Source organism: Geotrypetes seraphini, chromosome 5, assembly GCF_902459505.1.
Source record: "Geotrypetes seraphini chromosome 5, aGeoSer1.1, whole genome shotgun sequence".
Lineage (NCBI taxonomy): Eukaryota > Metazoa > Chordata > Amphibia > Gymnophiona > Dermophiidae > Geotrypetes > Geotrypetes seraphini.
This window is the reverse complement of record NC_047088.1, coordinates 106,766,315-106,787,711: the sequence shown is the minus strand read 5'-3', so window position 1 is coordinate 106,787,711 and position 21,397 is coordinate 106,766,315. Positions and strand designations below refer to the sequence as shown.

The following is a 21,397-nucleotide window of genomic DNA, read 5'->3' as shown; positions in this document are numbered from 1 at the left end:
TGTGCAGACATGTTCTAGAGCAATTAGCTCCTGTGTGAGCAAGTCTGGAAACACCTGCAGCTGGAGACATTTGTCCAATTATAGGCATACTAGATAAGGGCAGGTGAGAAATAGAGAAATAAACAAACAACCAAACAATCCGGGACCACGAGGATAACCCTTCCTAGGTGAGATGCTATGCGATGGACCACCCGGCCCATTAGGGGCCATGGAGGAAACATAGAGCAGTCCAGACTTTGGCCATGGTTGCACCAGGGTGACCAGCCTTGCACTTCCAGTCTCATATCTTTGGCTGAAAAACCAAAGCTCTTTCTTGTTGCGTGCAGTTGACATTAGATCAAATGTTGGAAGCCCCCAACTTCTAACAATGTCTTGGAATGCCTACAGGGTCAAAGACCACTCTCCTAGGTCCAGTGTCTGTCAGCTGAGGTAGTCCGCTTGTACACTGTCCACTCAGGCTATGTGTGCCCTTGTGATGGCCAACAGGTGCTTTTCTGCCCGAACGAATAGTAGTTTTGCCTCTAGATGGAGGGGGACATGATCGAAACATTCAAAATACTGAAGGGAATAGACTTAGCAGATAAAGACAGATTGTTCACTCTATCCAAGGTAGGGAGAATGAGAGGGCACTCTCTAAAGTTGAAAGGGAATAGATTCTGTACAAACGTGGGGAAGTTCTTCTTCACCCAGAGAGTGGTAGAAAACTGGAACGCTCTTCCGGAGTCTGTTATAGGGGAAAACACCCTCCAGGGATTCAAGACAAAGTTGGACAAGTTCCTGCTAAACTGGAACTTACGCAGGTGAGGCTGGACTCATTTAGAGCACTGGTCTTTGACCTGGGGGCCGCCGCTTGAGTGGACTGCTGGGCACGATAGACCACTAGTCTGACCCAGCAGCTTCTGATGCCTCCCTGCCGGTTGATATAGGCTACTACTGTGGCATTGTCTAAGAATACTCTTACAGGCTTTCAGCACCGACTGTAGGTTTCGCAAAGCCAGGTCGACCACTTCTGTTGGAATGGTGTCCATTTCCCTTACACCGGGCGACCACTGCAGTGCACCACCCAGCTGAACAGGCTGGCATCTGTTGTCAGTGTGACCCAGGAATCGATCTGAAGTGGAATTCCTTTTGCTAGAGACTGTGGGTGGAGCCACCAGGTCATGTTGTTGTGGGCTGCCTCCATCCAGGGTGGAGGGGCCTAAGGGGCGTCTCACTGGGGAGACCGAGACAATAGTGCATCCTGAAGTGGATGCATATGCACCCTTGCCCAGGGCACTACTTTTATGGCAGCTGCCATCAAGCCCAGAACCTGTAGGTAGTGCCATGCTGTAGGCGCTGGTTGTGAAAGTAGGTTCATAATTTGTCCCCAAAGCTGTCTGCCTGCCTCTGGTAGAAAAACTCAGCCTTCTGCCATGTTGAGGAGAACTCCCAGGTATTCCAGAGACTGAGTGGGGATTAACTGACATATTCAAGATCCAGAATGGGCCTCCATTCATTGGAATCTTTCGGGCATGACAAAGTATATCGAGTATCTGCCCGAGCCCGAGTGTTCTTCCAGAACTGGTTCTATGGCAGTGCTTTGGATTAATTGTAGTCTCCTTAATTGGTTCTGAGTAATGCCTTTCAGTAATGAATTACAATAATCTAGTTTTGAAATTATGAGGGAGTAAGTAAGGATATTAAGTGCGGATGGTTGAAGAACTTTTGCAAGGACTTGATCATTCGTAACTTGTAAAAGCAGATTTTTACTACATGACTTATCTTATCCTGATATGATAATTTTTGGTCTAGGATAACTCCAATGATTTTTATGCTCGAGACTTGTTGTAAGGGGATGATATAGGGGTATTAGAGTCAGAGGACTCCATTCCTGGAACTCTGGAAGCAAAACAAGGTATTTTGGAGAAGTTTGAGAACTTAGGGGGAAAAAAAAAATTGGGAAAATTCAAGATGGCTAATGCTGGTGAATTTCATGCTAAAAAAAAACCCAGCTTAAAATCACTTCAAGTCTGACCTAAAACCTCAAAAAACAGGATTTTAGGGGAGGGGGGACCAAAGCCCTAAAATTTTAAAAACAGTTTTTGAAGACGACCCCCTTCCTCCCTATTTTTCCCACAGGTTGTCACAGCCTTACTCACAGACCATGTGCTAGGGAAAAGGTGCTACTACTTGCTTGAGCTCCTCTTAGGTGTAGCTATTCTAGGAGAGGCCTTCTGCTTCCAGTCACTCAGCCACTTCGCTGGTATCTCGGGTTGCCAGTAAGACCAACCCTAAACCCTACCAGACCTCTCATAAAAAAGGGGAGGGGGATACAAAACGCAGCCAGTATGGGTGAGTGCCCCAAATGAACGCTATTAGCACCTAAACAGCCTGCGCTGCAGCCCCTGACCAAGTCAAAGGAGCGAGCAAATACCAGGGGAACGGACCCTGAGCACCACTAATCTTCAGTAGACTGGCTGAAACAGGTTTCTGAAGGATATACCTGCCAGCTGCAGATTTAAAATCTGTTCCTCTCCACGAAAAAGACCGTGACTATAGCACAAAACCACAAATTATCACAAAATAAAAAAGAAATAAACTGAACAGATCAGACGACCCCTTTCATGCTTGCCTGCAAAAAGAGAAACTGAAGGGGGCAGCAGACTCCTGGGAGAAGGAGGTGGTTTCAAAAGCTATGATTGACATCTTTCTGCAGTATACTTGTGAGAATGAACAGAATACCCTAAGGTTCAGCATACCATTCCTATTGTTAGTGTATCTAGTTTTAAAAAGATTTGGAGAAGTTCCTGGAGGAAAAATCCATAGTCTTCTATTAAGACACAGGGGAAGTCACTAATTGTCCTGAGATCAGTGGCTTGAATGTTGCCACTATTTGGGTTTCTTCCAGTTACTTGTGACCTGGATTGGCCACAATTGGAAGCAGGACACTGGTCTGACCTAGTATGGTTATTCTTATTTATTTATTTTTTTAAATTCTTTATTCATTTTTCATCTTACAACAAGTGCACAATACTACATCATATTAACTGTTACAAATCACTTGATATTCATACAATTCTGATTTTACATACATGAATTTATTCCCCCCCAACCACCCTTCCCACAAGTAATTGAATTCAAAATATCATTCTTATTTTTTTAAGATTTGCCTTTGTCAAACTCATTTGTATTAAACTGCATCTATCAATACTGTCAAGTTATTTATTTATTTATTTTTAGTTTATAAGATTCAACCATATTGCCAAGCACTGATAGCAGGCTTACTAGCCCACATGTTTCTTGATCATCCTGGGAGCTCTTTATAAAAACTGGCATTTCATTGGCCACTCCTCTATCTCCAAGTATTATGGTTAATTTAAATAATATATACATACAGACAACAGAAAAGGGGGGACAATCTTTTTGACAGCTGTAGTTATTGCATATACTTGAATATAAGCCAATCTGAATATAAGTCGAGACCCCATTTTCCCCCAAAAAGGAGGAAAAATGGTTGACTCGAATATAAGTCGGGCAGTTTAATATTCAAGTGTCCTGCCCCATCAGGCTCTGCACCCTTCCATCCTCCTCTCCCCTGTCAGGTTTTGCGCCCAGCAGCCTTTCATCCTCTCTTCCCCTGTCAGGCTCTGCACCCAGCACCCTTCCATCCTTCCCTCCCCTGTCAGGCTCTGCACTCTCCCTCCTGCCCCGCTGTTAACCAGCTGCGCGGATCCACTTAGTCCATTTCAGTGTCATGAGCAGCAGCGCGATTTGGCACTGAGCGACTTCCTTACTGGCTCTCGCAAATTCTCATTAGAATTTGCGGGAGTCAGTGTGGAAGCCGCTCAGTGCCGAGAAGCAGCGCCAAATTGCGCTGCTGCTCGTGCCGCTGAAATGGACTAAGTGAATCCGTGCAGCAAGTTAGCAGCGTGGTAGGAGTTCAGAAAGCTTGCTCTTGCCCGCTGCACCTCCACCAACGATCGACAGAGGACCTGCTGCACCTCCACCAGATCGGCAGACGTAGGAAGACAGGGCAGGGAGGAGGAGAGGGTAGAGCCTGGCTGCGGCAGCCTTAAAAATTTCTGGGAGGGGGCATTGACCCGAATATAAATCGGGACCCCCATTTTTGGGCCAATTTTTTGGCCCAAAAATCCTGGTTTATATTCGAGTATATATGGTAAGTTCATTTTGTACATTAATGGTGTTCAGAGAGTTATTTGCTGAAATTTTACAAGTGCACCATGATAGTATTTTTGTGGACAATATTTTAAGAATTCTTTTGGGCAATTATTAGGCACTACTTAGCATGGAGTTTTCCAAATAAAAGAGAAACTAGGCGTTTTCACCTTCTTATCAGTTAAACCTATTATTCAGTAGGCAGTGGCTTATGCGAGTTTCACATCTGAGAGTCTCTCCTGTAATTATCATCACCACCACCCTTGTTTATATTTGACATATTTGTCATTATTGAACATTATCATTTGTGTGGATGGTACTCTACCTCGATTCTTTTGGATACTGTTGTCAAATTTACCAGTAGTCTTGAGGGGTTATATTTTAAATAATAGGTAGAAAATTACTAGTAACAGGTTAGCAATTTCAACTTAAGAGTCCTGAAAGCTCAAACATGAATGCCATTCAATCCTGTTGATTTGTTGCTCTTAAATTTGTCAATTTATTTAAAAATTTATATACCGCAGACCTTGCTGCACTCTCTCATGCAACTAACTTGCTAATGCTTGGTGTTTCACTCCCATTTTCTTCATTCCACTTTCTGAAAATGATCTTTTGGATTTCACTTCCTCTTACACTGGTCATCTTTTGGCCTTTTTTGATGTGTGGAATTCATTTTTTCTGGGTTTCCAAATTTTTATTTAAAAAAAAAAAAAAAATAAAGTCCATGCGTCATGTAACCTTTTGTTCCTCTCAATTATTCCTATTTTTCTAATTTCCACATATATTTTTTGATGCAGTAATATTTATTGAAATTTTTATTATACAAAATGTATCACAAAGGGATTAAAACCTATACAGCCCAGCTTAAGGTGTTAAGCTTCCATATATAATTTTTAAGTACTACTTCAGTAGTTTTTAAAACATCTTTATTCCAATGATAACAAATTTGATCATAATCTGATCATTATTGCCTTGTATTTTTTGGACCAGATCTACAGCACTTTACTCCTCTACTTGGATCTTGAACCAAATACTCCAGGAAGCAATCATTTATGGCATCTAGAGGCCATTTCCATGGCATGTCCTAATGGGACACTTATCAAATCTATGCAGCAGACTATACTGAATCCTATTAACAATAAGCTAGCTCTAACTTTACCCTCTTCACTAACAGTGTAATGAAAACCATGATATTGCTGTAAACACCAAAAAAGGTATAATTCATACTATCCTACAATAGTGCCCACAAAACTGATAGTGCTTACCCATATGTGCAGCTGGGTTCAGGAAAGAGCTGTGAGAAGCTGATGGAGGCCCATAATGAGGTCCACTGGGATGAATAGCACCTACCACAGGAAGGCATGACGAGTTAAACAGGCAAAAAGATAAAATATACTAGATAGCAACATACAAAAGAAAGTAGCTGGACATAATAATAAATGTCAAATTAAGAGTTTAGAGCTCTATGAGCTACATATAGATCAAGTTTATAAAGCCAATGTTCCAGAATCAATACAATACTGGTTATGACTGCACTATCAAAAAGGAGAAAGAACACCTTTTACCTAATCTAGATCCTTGAACCTACTTAGAGTATTATAATTTCATTTTGACAGTACTAATGTAAATATACCATACATATTGTTTCTTATACCCTGTAAATGTCAACTGGGAATCATTGTGGCTTATATAAGATTAATAAGGTTAGCAACATAGACATGAATCAATGCAAGATTATAATGAAAAATATAAAAACAGATTTAAATATCTGCAATAAATATGTTACTTATCTTCAAAATAAAAGTTGTGTTCAATCACTTAAAATGTTAAAAGCTGTCTGTTGACCCAGCACCATCATAGGTCACACAAACAACTCTCTTTCAGTGAGACTAAAGAGCTCATTTTCAAAAGAGAAATACTTCCAAAAAGTGGCATAAAGGGGCAGATGGTCGTTTTTCTCCTTAAACCCTTCCAATTTGGTTATTTTCAAAACATATCATCTAGATCAGTGGTCTCAAACTCGTGGCCCGCCAGGTACTATTTTGAGGCCCTCGGTATGTTTATCATAATCACAAAAGCAAAATAAAACAGTTCCTTGATCATATGTCTCTTCAGCTATAAATGACAATATTATTATTAAGTTTTAGCCAAAAGGAAAGATGTATAAATTATAAAGGAAAGATTTATAAATTATAAAGAGTTTTACCTCATGCAAAGTTGTCATTTCTTTAATAAGACATTATTTTTTTTCTGAGGTTCTCCTAGGACCTACAAATCCAAAATGTGGCCCTGCAAAGGGTTTAAGTACGACGGGTGCTAATTATTTTAAGGATGGGACATTAAGAGAGTGTTGTGAGGCTGATCTTAAAGTTCTGGGGGGGTCATATGGAATCAATAATCTATCTATAAATGCAGGAGCATTAGTCTGTAGAGTTTTGAAAATTAGAAGAGCAATTTTATAGGTGATCCGGTGTGGGATAGGCAACCAATGAGCTATCTTTAACAAAGGGGTGACATGATTGAATATTTTGGAACCCGAGATGATTTTGATGGCCATATTTTGTATGAGTTGAAGGCGCCTAATATCTTTTTGACACAACCCTTTATATAATGAGTTGCAATAATTGATTTTGGATATTATAAGGGAATGAATTATGATATTTAGAGAATTTGAGTCAAGAAGAGGGCCCAAAGATCTTATCATCCTAAGTTTGCAAAAGCAGTTTTTGACTATTGCAAATCCAAGAAGTACGACTAGATAAATTCAAAAGCACCCTTAAAAGTTTCCTTTTTAATTATGCTTTTCAGAGTTAAATTCAGGAATAATATTAGATGCAATCACAACTACATATAAATTAGCTTTATTATAGCTACAAACTAGCCTTAATGAGGCCATCACCCAACCCTCCTTAAGGTTTTTACCTTTATTGTTTTACTTTCCTATTACAATTGTAGTTCTACTCTCCTTCCCTCTATGTCTAGTAAGTGAGTTTATGTCTTAGTACTGTCTTCACGACTTTACCTTAACTTTTAATGTAAATCGCTTAGAAATATTTTGGAAATTATAAAAATTTTATTAAAATATGGGAGCCATTAACATTGTTTTGTAATGAATAGATACCATTTTTCTTCTGAAGATGCAACCATTAAAGGAAGGGAGGTTGGGAGGGGTTGTTTTGATAAAGTGATGAAATAAAATTACTTTTTTTTTTTTTTGTAAATAATTTTTATTCTTTTTAAATTCTTACATCAAGTGAAATACATGTATTACATTCAATTATGAAGAAACACTTGAAATTATCAATAAATGTTCTTACATTGTAAATTAAAGAAACCCTTTATCAAAATTTTATATCATATTATTATTACAATATTTTTCCCTTCCCTACCCCCTCTATATGTTCTATACATGTGTTATGATATCTGATCAGTAGAATAATTTGTCAATGGTCCCCATATTTTATTAAATTTTTTAATATAACCTTGTTGTAATGCCATTACTTTTTCCATTTTATATATATGACAAATTGAATTCCACCAGAAAGTGTAATTTAATTTAGTGTAATCTTTCCAATTCTGAGTAATTTGCCGAATGGCGACCCCTGTTAGAATTAATAAAAGTTTATTATTGTTAGCTGATATCGGACTCTGTGTTCTCATTGTTGTTCCAAATAATATTGTATCATATGATAGTCCAACATGATTTTCTAATAATTTATTAATTTGGGGCCAAATTAATTTCCAAAAGGAATTAATACAGGGACAAAAGAATAATAAATGATCTAATGTCCCCACTTCTATCTTACAATGCCAGCATCTATTAGATCTACTACTATCTAATTTCTGTAATCTTGTAGGGGTCCATAAAACTCTATGTAATAAAAACATCCATGTTTGACTCATAGATGCTGACCTTGTAGTATGTATTCTCCAGGACCAAAATTTTTGCCATTGAGATGCAGAAATTGTCTGTCCTATCTCAATACTCCAAATGTCCCTAAGTCCTGTTCTCTTTTTTTTGTTTGAAAATTCATATATAATCTTATACCATTTTGCAGCTTGGTGTCCTAGAAAATCTGCTTGAAAACAAAGGATTGGCAAACTATATTGATTATTAAGATTCTTCCATTCAGGGAACCCTTCCTGAATAGCCTGCTTCAATTGCATCCATTTAAAATATTGTGTTTTTTCTAATCCAAATTTTTGTTGCAATTGTGAAAAACTAAGCAGTGATCCATTTATTATTACATCTTTTAAAGTACGTATACCTGCTATTATCCATTGTTTCCATACTATTTTAAATCCACCAATTTTGATCCTGGAGTTTACCCAAATAGATTGATTTAAAGATTTAGCCAATGGATTTGTTGATAAATTGCTTATAAATCTTAATGTTTTCCATGTATCTATTAGAATTCTATGATCTTTATAACTCCTGGGCATTGTTATACTAATGAAATGTTCTGGATGTAAAGGGAACATGAGGCGCCATTCTAAATATAACCAATCAGGTACATTTTCCATGAGATCTGGGAGGATCCAATACATACCCTGTCTTAAAATATAGGCTTGATGGTACCTATAGAAATTTGGAAAATTTACCCCTCCCTCCTTAATTGTTTTTTGTAATGATGCTAAAGCGATTCTGGGTCTTTTCCCAAACCAAACAAATTTTGTTAGTATACTGTTTAACTTTTTATAAAATGACCCCTGAAAAAATATTGGGATCATACTCATTTGATAACAAACCACAGGTAAAATCATCATTTTAATTGTTTGGACTCTTCCCCACCAAGAAAGATGTAAAGGATTCCATTGCTCGCACATTTCTGTTATTTTCTTTAATAAAAGTTTTTCATTCTCTTTTACTGTCATCAATTGTATTTTTTATAAGAATACCTAAATATTTTAGTCCTTCCTCTTTCCATTTAAATGAATATGAATCAAATAATCCTTTGGTACAATGGATATTAATTGGAAGAACTTCAGATTTTTCCCAATTGATTTTATATCCAGAAAACTTTCCAAACTTTTCTATTAAGTTAAGTAGATCTGGAATGGTGTCTTCTGGTTCTCTTAAATATAATAAAATATCATCTGCATACGCAGATAATTTAAATTCCCAATTAGAAAATGTGATTCCCTTTATTCCCTTAGTTTGATTTATTGCAATTAATAAGGGTTCCAGAACGATATCAAAAAGTAAGGGAGATAAAGGACAACCTTGTCTAACTCCCCTTAGCAAGTTAAATTTATCAGATAAGTTATTGTTTATATTTAATCTTGCTCCAGGGGAGCTATATAATGTTTGAATCATTTTAATAAAACCAGGTCCTACACCAAACCATTCTAGAGCTTGATACATAAACTTCCATTCTACTCTATCAAATGCTTTTTCTGCATCTAATGATATTAGAAAAGCTGGATCATTCAAATTTTTTGCTAAATTTAAAGAATGAAATGCTAATCTAGTGTTATGTGAAGAGTGTCTTTTAGCAACAAATCCTGTTTGATGTACATCAATGATAAAAGGAAGAGCTTTTGCTAGCCTTATAGCTAGCACTTTAGCAATTAATTTAGCATCTACATTCATCAAAGATATAGACCTATAGTTTGTTATCAATGTCGGATCCCTGTTTGGTTTTGGCAAGACAATTATAACAGAATCAGCCATAGTTCCTGATATATTTCCATTATTCATTTGATATTGGTATAAATTTAATAGATAAGGTAATAAAAGTATTTTGAAATGTTTTATAATATTCAACAGTATATCCATCTCCACCTGGAGCGGATCCAACTCTAAGAGCCTTCAATGCTGATTCTATTTCTTTTAAAGATATATGTTCTTCTAAGCTTCTTTTTATATGATCCGGAACATTTGGTCCAATAAATGAATTTAAAAACTCTAAACCATCTTGTTCTTTATTTTCATAAGTATTAGAAGTATATAAATCCTTATAAAAATCAATAAATTGTTTTATAATTTCTTCAATGTTGGTGTGTGTATTGCCCTGCTTATCTTTAATTGCAATTATTTTAGTTTTTCTTTTTTTTGCTTTAATAAAATTTGCTAACAATCTTCCAGCCTTATTTGAATTTCCATAATACTGTACTTGTCTATAGAACATATCTTTTCTTACAAATTGAGAAGAAATTTCATTATATTTAACTTTTGTTTTTAATAATTTCTGTAATGTATCATGTTCCCATTTTATAATTAATTTATGTTCTAGTAATTTAATTTCTTGCTCCAATTCTATAAATTGTTTTTTAAGTTGTTTTTTCTTATATGCGGAATATGATATAATATTTCCTCTCATTGTTGCTTTATAAGCATCCCATAAAATTTCAATATTTATGTTGTCTGAATTATTAATTTGAAAAAATTCATCCATTTTTACTTTAATATCTTCTATAAAGTTCATGTCTGCAAGCAAAGCATTATCAAATCTCCAAATTGGTTTAGAAAAAACTGATATATCATCCTGCAGATCAACCCACACACCAGCATGATCTGAAATAATTATAGGATCAATAATTGCTTTTATCACTCTTTGTGCAATATTATTAGAAACAAATATATAATCAATTCTTGAAAAGGATTTATGGACCTGAGAACAAAAAGAATATTCCTGATCATTAAAATGAAGGATACGCCATATATCAACTAAATCACAAGATTGTATCAAATTGTCTAATCCTAATGATTTCATAATTTTACTTGGTTTTTTATCCAAAATAGGATCCATTACAGCATTGAAATCTCCAGCTACTATTAAATTAGAAGCAGCCAGTGGTAGTAATATCTGTTGAATATTTTTGAAAAACTCCATTTGATTTGAATTAGGAGCATATAAATTAAATAAATCCAGGGTTGTATTTCTCAGATTCATTTTAATATGTACCCATCTTCCTAGTGGATCAAATTTTATTAATTTGAAATCTGCTATGAATTTCTTATTTATGAGAATAGCTACTCCCGCTTTTTTACCAATAGCAGGTGCAAAAAAACATTTGGACACCCAACCCCCTATTAGTTTATTAGATTCAAGTCCTGTCAGATGGGTCTCTTGTATGAAATATATGTCAGTGTTTTGCTTATGAAGAAAATTCAGTATTCTCTTTCTTTTGATTGGATGGTTAAGACCATTGACATTAAGAGAATAAATTTTAAGAGCCATCTAAATTAATAAGTAATGTTTGAATTAGAACTCTATAATAAAAGTTTAGATCAGACATCCACACGTTTAATATTTATTCCTTTTCTTATTATCAATTCCTTACTTATATCTAATTCCATTCCCCTTTTTCCATCCCCCTCCCATCCCTCCCCAATTAACAAAAGTTGTGTACACTTGGCCTCACGCATATCAAGATCAGCAATAACACACTCCAAGAAGACCTTAAAACTTTCAATATTCAATTTAAGTCATCTGAATATTAAAATTATATTAAAATGTAAGTAATAATTCATATATTTTAGTAATCATGAATTAACTAAATAAATTTCATATATATTTCTTAATATATCAAAATTTTTATATTCAATATTATTAAATCTTTAATATCTTTTTATTATTATATATATATTTCTTTTTTTTTTTTTCCTGTTAAATATAAATTGTTTATTGTAAAAACAAATAAATATATATTGTTTATCTTTACTTGCAGCTTTGTCTCTGGTTTTACAGCCTTTTTTTAATGTGTTTCTTTGCATCCAGTAGTGCAAGCCGATGGTTAGAGTCCAAGCAAAGATCTTTGATTTATGCCTCAATTGAATCTGCGACCAAATTTAGCTGCTTGGTTTTGGCAGAAACTGAAAGCATTAATGAAATCACAGACAGATATTGTTTATCTTTACTTATATTCTAAAACTTTAAAACGTTTCCCCCCCTTTTTTTTTTTTTTTTTTCATCTTTTACTTTATCATCGTGATATTATTAATATGGGAGTATAATGTTATGTGAAAAGTGATTCCACGAGCAAAGATTCCTCCCCCCTACGAGAGATTACCATGAAACCACACACCAGCTATTATGTATTTTTCTCTTTTTGTCTATCTCTCTTCCTCTCTCTTCTCTTTTTCCTTTTCTTTTCTTTACTGTCCTTATCTTCTTTCTTCTTTTTTTCCCTTGAAGGAGAACAGTTTAAATAGGTCTTTACAAGTTTCCCTTTTCTTGTAGTTCAAGTTCTAATATCCTTTTCCTTCTTTTTCTTCTTGTATTTTATGGAGTAAGTTCATATTATGTTCCGGTGTATGTAGAAAAAATCCATTTCCTGTTTCCTTTTCGCACAGACTTTCGGGATTCTGAGTTTTTAAGTTTTAAAACTTTTGAGAGAGAGTAGAGGGAAAACAAATCCAACAAACCTTTTCTTATTTGCGGTGCGTAATTCCGCAGCAACCCCCCCAGAAGAGAGAAATCCCACACGAAGAACCACTCCCCTCATTCATTTTTTTTTTCCCCCCCATATTTCATCATTATATTTTATCAGAAATCAATTTGCAGAATAGTCTTTTAAATATAATTAAATATTTTTTATATTAAATCGTTCAATTTCCTGTCTATTTTCTTTCTTTTCATATCATATATTATAACATCTATTTTGTTAACTCTCTATTATATAAATTGTATTTAAGCCTTTTAATAAATTTCATTTGCATTTTAGAATGTTTATTACATTCTAGTTCTACTGTAAGAGAGACGTTAGAAAAGAATACATTTGAAGCTAATCTAAGCATTCTAAATCGTTGTATTTTAAAACACAGAAATCTTTTCCTTTAAAATAAAATAAAATCATTCATTTTTTTTTTTTTTTTGCTATATAATCAATATATGCTATATAATCAATATATGTTAATATAATTCAATTTTCATCATTTCTAATCAATATATTTAAAGACATATTAATCAAATTAGGATGACATAGGCACTTCTTGAGTTTGAATAAATCTTTCTAGTTTCTCTGCATCATCAAATGTTAAAGTTTTGTTTCCGATGGTAACCTTTATGTTTGCAGGATACATTAAACCAAATTTTGCTCCCAATTCTCTTAGCTTTGGTCTCAATTCCAACAGCTTTTTTCTTTTTATTGCTGTGTTTTTAGCGAAGTCAGGAACAAAATGGATGTAAACATCTTGATATTTAAGTCCTTTATTTTGTTTTGCTAGCTGAAGTATTTCTAAGACCTGTTGGTGGCGCAATAGTTTGAATATAAATGGCCTTGGCAGATGTTGATTTTCTCCTTTTTTCATAGGCACTCTATGTGCCCTTTCTACCTCTATGGGATAGTTTGTTTTTATCAGAAGTAGTTTGGGAAGCAGATTTTCAATAAAGGCTACCGGATTTCCCTTCTCTGCTCCTTCTGGTAATCCAATCAAACGGACATTACTTCTTCTTTCTCGGTTCGAATAATCTTCAATTTCTTTAGTAAGTAGATCTATTTTTTTCCTATCTGCTCAACTGCAGCATGCTTCTTCTTCTACAATCATCTAGGTTATTAGATTTTAATTCCAGGAGATCCATTTTTTTGTTTAATGTGGAAACTTCCTCCGATATATTCGTTACTTTTTTAGTTAAAATTGATAACATTTCTTTTATTTCTTTCAGTTCTTTTATTACTTCTACATCTGCCATCTTTAAGCCTGACTCCTGTTCCGGTTTTGCTCTCTTACTGCTTCCAGACATCGCAAAGTCATTCTTGTTTTGTTTTCCTGTTGCCATCCTTTTATCTTATCTTCTTTATTTAGTCTAAGCACTTTTTTTTTTTAATCCAATTTTAAATCTTTTTGACTTTTTCCGGACTTTCAAGGTCTTTTCTCTGGGGCTCACTTATTAGTCGACCTTCCTCATGCGCGTCCAAGCCACGCCCCCCTGAAATAAAATTACTAATAGGGATGGAGGGAGGGTAGGGTAAGGATTCCTTTTATGCTTATATAGTATAATGATAAGATTTTCAAGTGTTTAACTAAGTGTTGTTCCTATGATTCTTGTACACTTGAGAGGTTAAAAATGAATAAAGAAAAATAATGTTGGGAGGGAGGGTTAGGGGTTTATATATATACAATTGTTAATTGACTTGGATTTTTCAAGTGTTGTTTATGAGACTATGTATGATTCTTTTTTCTTGTACACTTGTTGAACGATTAAAAAGGAATAAAAAATTTAAAAAAAAAAAAAAAAAAAAGAAGAAATGTTTTATAAGCTTTTTATAAAATGTTTAATAAAACTTGGAAGTTTCGGTAGATGTACCGTTAAATTCATGGCCTGATGAGCTTGTTGAGGCATCAGGGCCTTGCTTAACCAGTCGTCCAGGTAAGGGAACACATGAAGGCTAGATGACTGTAGAAGTGCAGCTACTAGCACTAAGAGCTAGATTCACTAACTTGACTCTCTGTGCCCGATCCGTGCAGGCCTAACCAATTCACAAAACAAAAAAATTAAAATGAGGGCGATCAGAGGAATGCTCCCTTCCGACCACATGGATCGCTAGTGTGCGATCCTGACGCATGCGCAGACCATCTGCTTTCCCTGTAGATGTTCTGCGCATGTGTTTGGTGTCTTTTTTTGCAGGTTTTTTTTTTTTTTTTTTTTTCTGGCCCCGACTCTCCTGCTCTCCCAGGGAAGGGCGATCCCTGGCGGCACCTTACATTATAGCAGGGAAAAAGCAGGCAATTATTGACTCTCCTGTTCTCTGCCACCCTTCCCTGCAGTGCAGCCCCGCTTTAAAACCACCAGCTCGCACTGCGGGGAAGACTGGCAGAGTGCAGGAGAGTTGGGGCAGCTGGAAGGGGCAGAGAGCAGAGTGGCATCACATCATCAGCAGTGCACACCTCATTGGGGAACAACTCCACTGCCATTTCGGTGCTTCCATGGAGGACACAACAATCATTGAAGCCTGTGTCTACCACCAGAGCCTAGGCTCATTCCCCAGCAACATCAACCCCATGTGCGACTCTCTTGCTCTCCCAGGGAAGGGTAATCCCTGGCGGCACCTTACATTATAGCAGGGGACTTTTAAAAGCAAGCAATTGACTCTCCTGCTCTCTGCCACCCTTCCCCGCAATGCAGTTCTGCTTTAAAACCATGGGCTGGCACTGCGGGGAAGGGCGGCAGAGAGCAGGAGAGTCAGGGCGGCAAGAGCAGGGCTCAGCTGGAACAGGCAGAGAGCAGAGCGGCAGAGATGGGCTGCAGGGCTGGGATTTCAGGCCGGGGTCAGTCGGAAAGGACGTTTTTTGACAGGTCCCCAGCAGTCGCTTCTTGTGTTGATTGGCCAGCCCAGTCGGTTTCAAAGATTTCTTTAGTGAATTGCGTCCCTGCCTACTTTGCATGCCGTTCCCCTCATTTGCATGCACGGATTGGAATCGGATCGGCAGAGAGGTAAGTGAATCGGGCCAGAGTAAAATCAGGTCGCAAACCGAACGGTACACAATCAGTTTGTTTAGTTGGCTTAGCCCTAAGTATTTTGTGTGTACTCTGGGTGCTGATGCCAGCTCAACTGGTAGCAAACTACACCAGATGTGACATGCACCCACTTGAAAATAAGATATTTCCTGTGAGCTGGGAGAATGGAAATTTGTGTTTAGACTTCCTTGAAGTTTAGAGAGCAGAGACAATCATTTTTCTATCATACATATTCATTACTACATATAATCTAAGTTATTGCCTTTGAATTTAATTATACATGCAATAATCTTTCTTTTTTCTTTTGCACCACATCTAATTTTCACCTTAATAATTTTTTATTTAATCTCAATACATTAGTTATATTCATGTAATCAATAAATTACTTTGTTAATTGTCTTGTATTAATGCCATACTTCTCCCTATACAACCTAGCATTCTTCTAGCTTTTGCCGTCACCTTTTCAACCTGTTTGGCCACCTTAAGATCATCACATACAATCATACCCAAGTCCTGCTCTTCCATCATGCACATAAATTCTTCACCCATAAAATGTCCCGTTCCCTCTGTTTTTTGCAGCCCAAATGCATGACCTTGCATTTCTTAGCATTAAATTTTAACTGCCAAATTTCAGACCGTTCTTCAAGCTTCGCCAGGTCTTTCTTCATGTTATTCACACCATCCGGCGTCTACTCTATTGCAGATTTTGGTATCATCCGCAAGGAGGCAAATCTTACCAGACAACCATTCAGCAATATTATTTATAAAAATGTCGAAAGGAGGGGAAATCCGCAGAAGAGATCTCCAACAAGATTTCCATAGCCATACAACCCCGAGATGACCAGTCCCGGAAGACCGACTGACCATTTGGATGTTTTTTGTACTTCACTGCGTTTGTATACTAGTTTCAAGTTTAATGGAGATTTGATTAATCGCTTAATCATAATTCTAAGCGATGTACATAATAATAAAATTACAAAATGTGGGGAACAATACAATAAATAACAATAATCAGGTCTGACAAGACTTGACAAACGTAACAAAACTAAGAACATAAGGGAAGAGAGGGATAAGAACTACAAATTATTTAAAAGTTAAAGAGAAATATAAGGGAGATACAGAAGGAAAGGGAAGTTAAAAATTACTTCAATAAAATTAGAGAGAAAAAGTAAAATTGGTTGGAAGACTAAATGGCTAATTGTCAAAGGCGTCTTTAAAAAGAAAGCTCTTTAGTTTACTTTTGAATTTTTCTAAATTGTGTTCTTCCCTCAAGTGAATAGGAAGTGAGTTCCAAGTTTGGGGGGCTGTAACAGAAAAAATCTTGTCGTCTAGTATTAATAATTCTAAGAGAGGGAATCGTCAGAAAGTGCTGTTTAGTAGATCTTAACGTTCTATTGGAAGTATATGGAATTAATAACTTATAAATGAAAGCTGGAGTTTTGTAAAGAAGGGATCTGAATGTGAGCAAACATAGTTTATATGTTATCCGGTGAGCAACTGGAAGCCAGTGTGCTTTATTGAGAAGGGGTGTTACGTGATCAAACTTCTTGGCTTTGAATATGAGCTTGATAAAAGCATTCTGAACAATTTGTAGACGCTTGATTTCATTTTGAGCTATTTCCTTGAATAGGGCATTTCCACTCCTTCCAGATGTTCCCATCCAGACAATAATTCCTTGATGTAAACCCCCATCCGAACAAAGTCTAGAACCTTTACTTTTGAATGAGCCCTCTCTATACCTATCTTAATATTAAACTGTAACATGCAGTGATCACTGGATGCCAAATGATCACCCACTGTAACATCAGAAACACTTTCCCCGTTTGTAAGCATTAAGTCCAGCATGACCCCTTCCCACGTGGGTTTCATTACCAACTGCTGGAACAGTTCTCCTTGTAGAGAATCCAGGATCTCCCTACTTCTAGAAGACCCTGCGCAATAGAGATACCCCAATCAACATCTGGCATGTTAAAATCACCTATTAGCAAGCCTTCCCCTTGTTTAGATATATTCTGAATGTCTACTATTAAATCTCTATCTACTTCTTCCATCTGTGAAGGAGGCCTTTATAATTTATATCACACCAATGTAAATACATTCACCATTCCCTCTTTCCAAATTGATCCACAGGGCCTCTTCCTTGTCCTGCAGATCCTGCAATTGTGTGGCTCTAATATGATCTTTAACATATAACGCTACTCCTCCTCTTTTTCTTCCTACCCTGTCTTTCCTGAACAGATTATACCTATTCCTGAAATACCTAAACAATTGACCCGCCTTCCTCTCTTTCTCCCCAAGAACATTCTCCCCCTACCACACCCCTGCCTTTACCCCCCTCTCCTCTTCCCTACACCCCCTACCTCTATCCCCCCCTCCTCCTGAGTCCACCTGAAACTCACGTAACTGTGATACATACACTGTAATCTATTATCCTTATAATATCGTTATTTTTCATTGTTATTTTCTAAAACATGCGACCTATTCCAAACAGGTCCACTCAGACATTACCTACCAAAATGTACATCTTATACTCTTGCTAAGCAAATTGTATTTCAAAATTCTTGATTTCTTACAGTCTATGCTATCTGTACTTCATATGTATATCTGCATATTGTGTTTCGCTGAATGTCCAGCTCTCTTGTAAACCGCCTAGAAGTCGCAAGATTATGGCGGTATAGAAGAATAAAGTTATTATTATATTATTATTATTATTATAGCCTAGTATAACTTCATCCCAGTCATGTTTCCAGCATAGAGCTGTCTAGTAGCTTCAAGTTCTTTTTTTGCCAGATCATGACTGGTAAAATGTCTGGGCAGACTTCAAGGTGACCATCATCCCAGATGACCTGGCCTACTATGATGTTTCTTGGCTCTTCAAATAGGCATTCCCTCCATCTCCACAATTGGAACATGCGAGATTGGTGCCTGGCACTTACCTGTCTCCCTGAATGCAAGTTATGAATGATTTTTCTTTTTACTATTTAATAACTAAAGTTCCTTTCCTTTTCTATGTTTTTAATTTTGCAAACCGCATAGTTCTGAATGTCAGTTTCATAGCGGCATAGTAAGTGAATAAATGAATAGAAATTTAAGACCTAATGCTCAATGGGCCAACTCAAGTTTTTTTTATGCAATGGACTCTAGTGTACCAAGGGAAGAGAGGTGGGGCGGGCTGCCCCAGATGCAGGGAGTTGTGGGGTGCTTGAGGCAGTCACGGGCCTGCAGTCCGCATGAGTGTAGTCGTTGGCTCCACTAGCTCACACCCCCTCTGACGTCAACTATAAATATTGTAGTTCCTCATCTCTCCTCTCTGGCATGTCATGTCAGTCACACACCTCTCCCTATTAGAAATTCTGCTATCCAACTACTTATCCCAAATGTTTTTCTGAATAAACTTTTGTTAACCAGTTCGAATCCCTCTGGGGAATGACCCGGTATACAAGACCAAAGATTAGATTAGATTTCCCAAACAATAGGTGGAATATTACATACTCAATAAACTTGAAAACTTCCTGTTCTGGGGTGGGGACTGGAAGAGCCGATGGCCACGTGCATGCAGACCGTTCCACGTACCTCCCTCCCTACTGCCTAGAGGAGGGGGGTACTTCACCCTGGGTGACCGCCAAGACAGGTACATGACATGCAAAGTATATTTAATACAGAAATAAAGCTGTTAAAAATAAAGAAACCTGACTATGGTCATATTTCATCTTAAGGCTGCATTGGAGTAAAATACACACAACCACGTTATCTACAAAAGTCAGTCAGAGGATTTTTTTTTTTTTCTTTTCGAATATTCTTCCTGGCCTGTTACTCTCAGTATCTCTTGAAATACTCTCCCAATTAATTCCTCATAAATGTCACACCAAGTATTCTCATATTTCTTTTAGAGTGCTTTTCCATATCAGATCCCCCTTATCCTTTTTTCCAGATTCTGTTGTAATGCTTCCACATTCTCAGTACAGCCTGCCATTCTATTTTGTCCATCTGATTCCCTATCTCTACTCTCTCTGAGCAGACATTTAAGATCCAATACACACATTCTTTTCTAATGCTGCATAGTTGTTCTTTTTAAGCTCCCCAAACCATTCCTCTAGCTCTGATTAGCCTGGCAGTGGCTCTGATTCTGTTCTGTGATCTCCACTTGCTTCTGGGTTTGTTGGTAGCTCAGTTTCTGTATTTAACAGCATCATTTTAGGACGTGTGCTACTTCTGATCCATCCCCACAGAGGCAAAAACTTTTAAATCAACTGTTCATCATTTCACAGACATTTGTCAGTTGTGCCTTACTGTGTTTGAATCTCCTCAGCACTTTTCCAGGACCCTTATTTTAGGGGCTAAGTTAATTTTATTGAGGGCCACTTGCAGAGTCAGTGGAGTAGCTAGGGAGGCTTAGAAATCCAAGACACTCAAAAATTATTCAAATTACTAAAGGAACTCACAGACACCAAACTCTATCTGGCAACTAACAACGCCCCCCCCCCCCCATCTGCCTCCCAGCTAGCAGAATTCTTTAGAAGCAAAATCGCAATAGCTAGGGATACCTTCACTGGCACCCCAACCCAACTGGATGAGATCACTCTCCCCCCACAGAGAAAGAGTCATGTGTAGCGAACAGAAGCTGGTCTGACTTCCTAAAACTTCAATGGTTTGACATAAACAAACTATACAATAAATACAGCCATGCAGCATACGACCTCAACTACTGCCCCCCATACCTGTTAAAGGAGGTGTTACCCACAAAATAGGAGGTGTTATGCCCACAAAATAGGTAACACCTCCTTAAACAGCAGCAATCTGTTTAAACTAGTCAATGACCTGTACGATACTCACTCCTACACGAACCTGGTAGAGGAACTCAGTTACAGCAGACGACCTAGCCGATTTTTTCAATTCAAAAATAAAAAAATTAAGACTTGCTTTATCAAGCCCTCAAGACTCCCACTGGGACTACATCTTCCCCTAGGACCCAGATGCATCTAAAGCCGACATGAGTTGGTCCAACATCAAAGAGATTGATTGGCAAACATTCAATAAGCTCTACAACAAGTATGCCAAATCATACTGCAGACTGGACCCCTGCCCCCCAAATGTGATGAAAGCGGCCCCTATCAACTTCAAAGCCAAACTACTAGACTGGATCAACCTACAACTATCCATTGGCAAGTTTCCAGAGGACTTGGGTCAAATTGTAATAACTCCTATTAAAAAGAACACCAAAGAAACATCCAATAACATAGCCAATTTTAGACCTGTTGCAAACATCCCTCTTGCTGCTAAATCAATGGAAGGCCTGGTAAACGCTGAACAAAATTCAACCTTCTGCAGAACAACCAATCAGGTTTCAGACCCGGCTTCAGCACTGAATTAATTATGGCCTCACTCCTAAACCACCTACATTCCCTTCTCAGTCAAGGCACCAGTGCAATGATTCTACAACTGCACCTAAGTTCTGCCTTCGACCTAGTAGATCACACCATTTTAATGAACTGTTTAGAATCCTTAGGCATCACAGAAAACGCTTACAACTGGTTCCAGGAATTCCTCGAGTTCAGATCCTATCAGGTATTCAAAGAAGACAAATTCTCCTTCAGCTGGAAAAACAACTGCGGGTTGCCCCAGGGCTCCCCGCTATCTCCGACCCTAATTAACATCTGCCTTATCACATTGGGACACCTGCTACAAAGCCTAAAACTCAACTTTTACATTTACGCTGACAACATTACTGTAGTGCTACCACTAACCTGTCGTCAGACTTTATTAATCTCTTAACCAACACCCTAAAGCAAATAGAGCTTTGGATGACGGCCTTCAAACACAAACTAAACACAGAAAAA

At 37.2% G+C, this 21,397-nt stretch overlaps 1 protein-coding gene across 3 annotated transcripts in view; it reads right to left on the bottom strand.

Annotated features, from left to right (window-relative positions):
* The window catches only part of FBRS (fibrosin), a 391,643-nt gene that overhangs the window by 15,782 nt on the left and 354,464 nt on the right, over nt 1–21,397 (bottom strand). For all 3 annotated transcript variants that reach the window (XM_033944951.1, XM_033944952.1, XM_033944950.1), the window contains one exon: nt 5,421–5,501. In XM_033944951.1, coding sequence (XP_033800842.1) covers nt 5,421–5,501 — 81 coding nt within the window. The remainder of the gene's footprint in view (nt 1–5,420; nt 5,502–21,397) is intronic.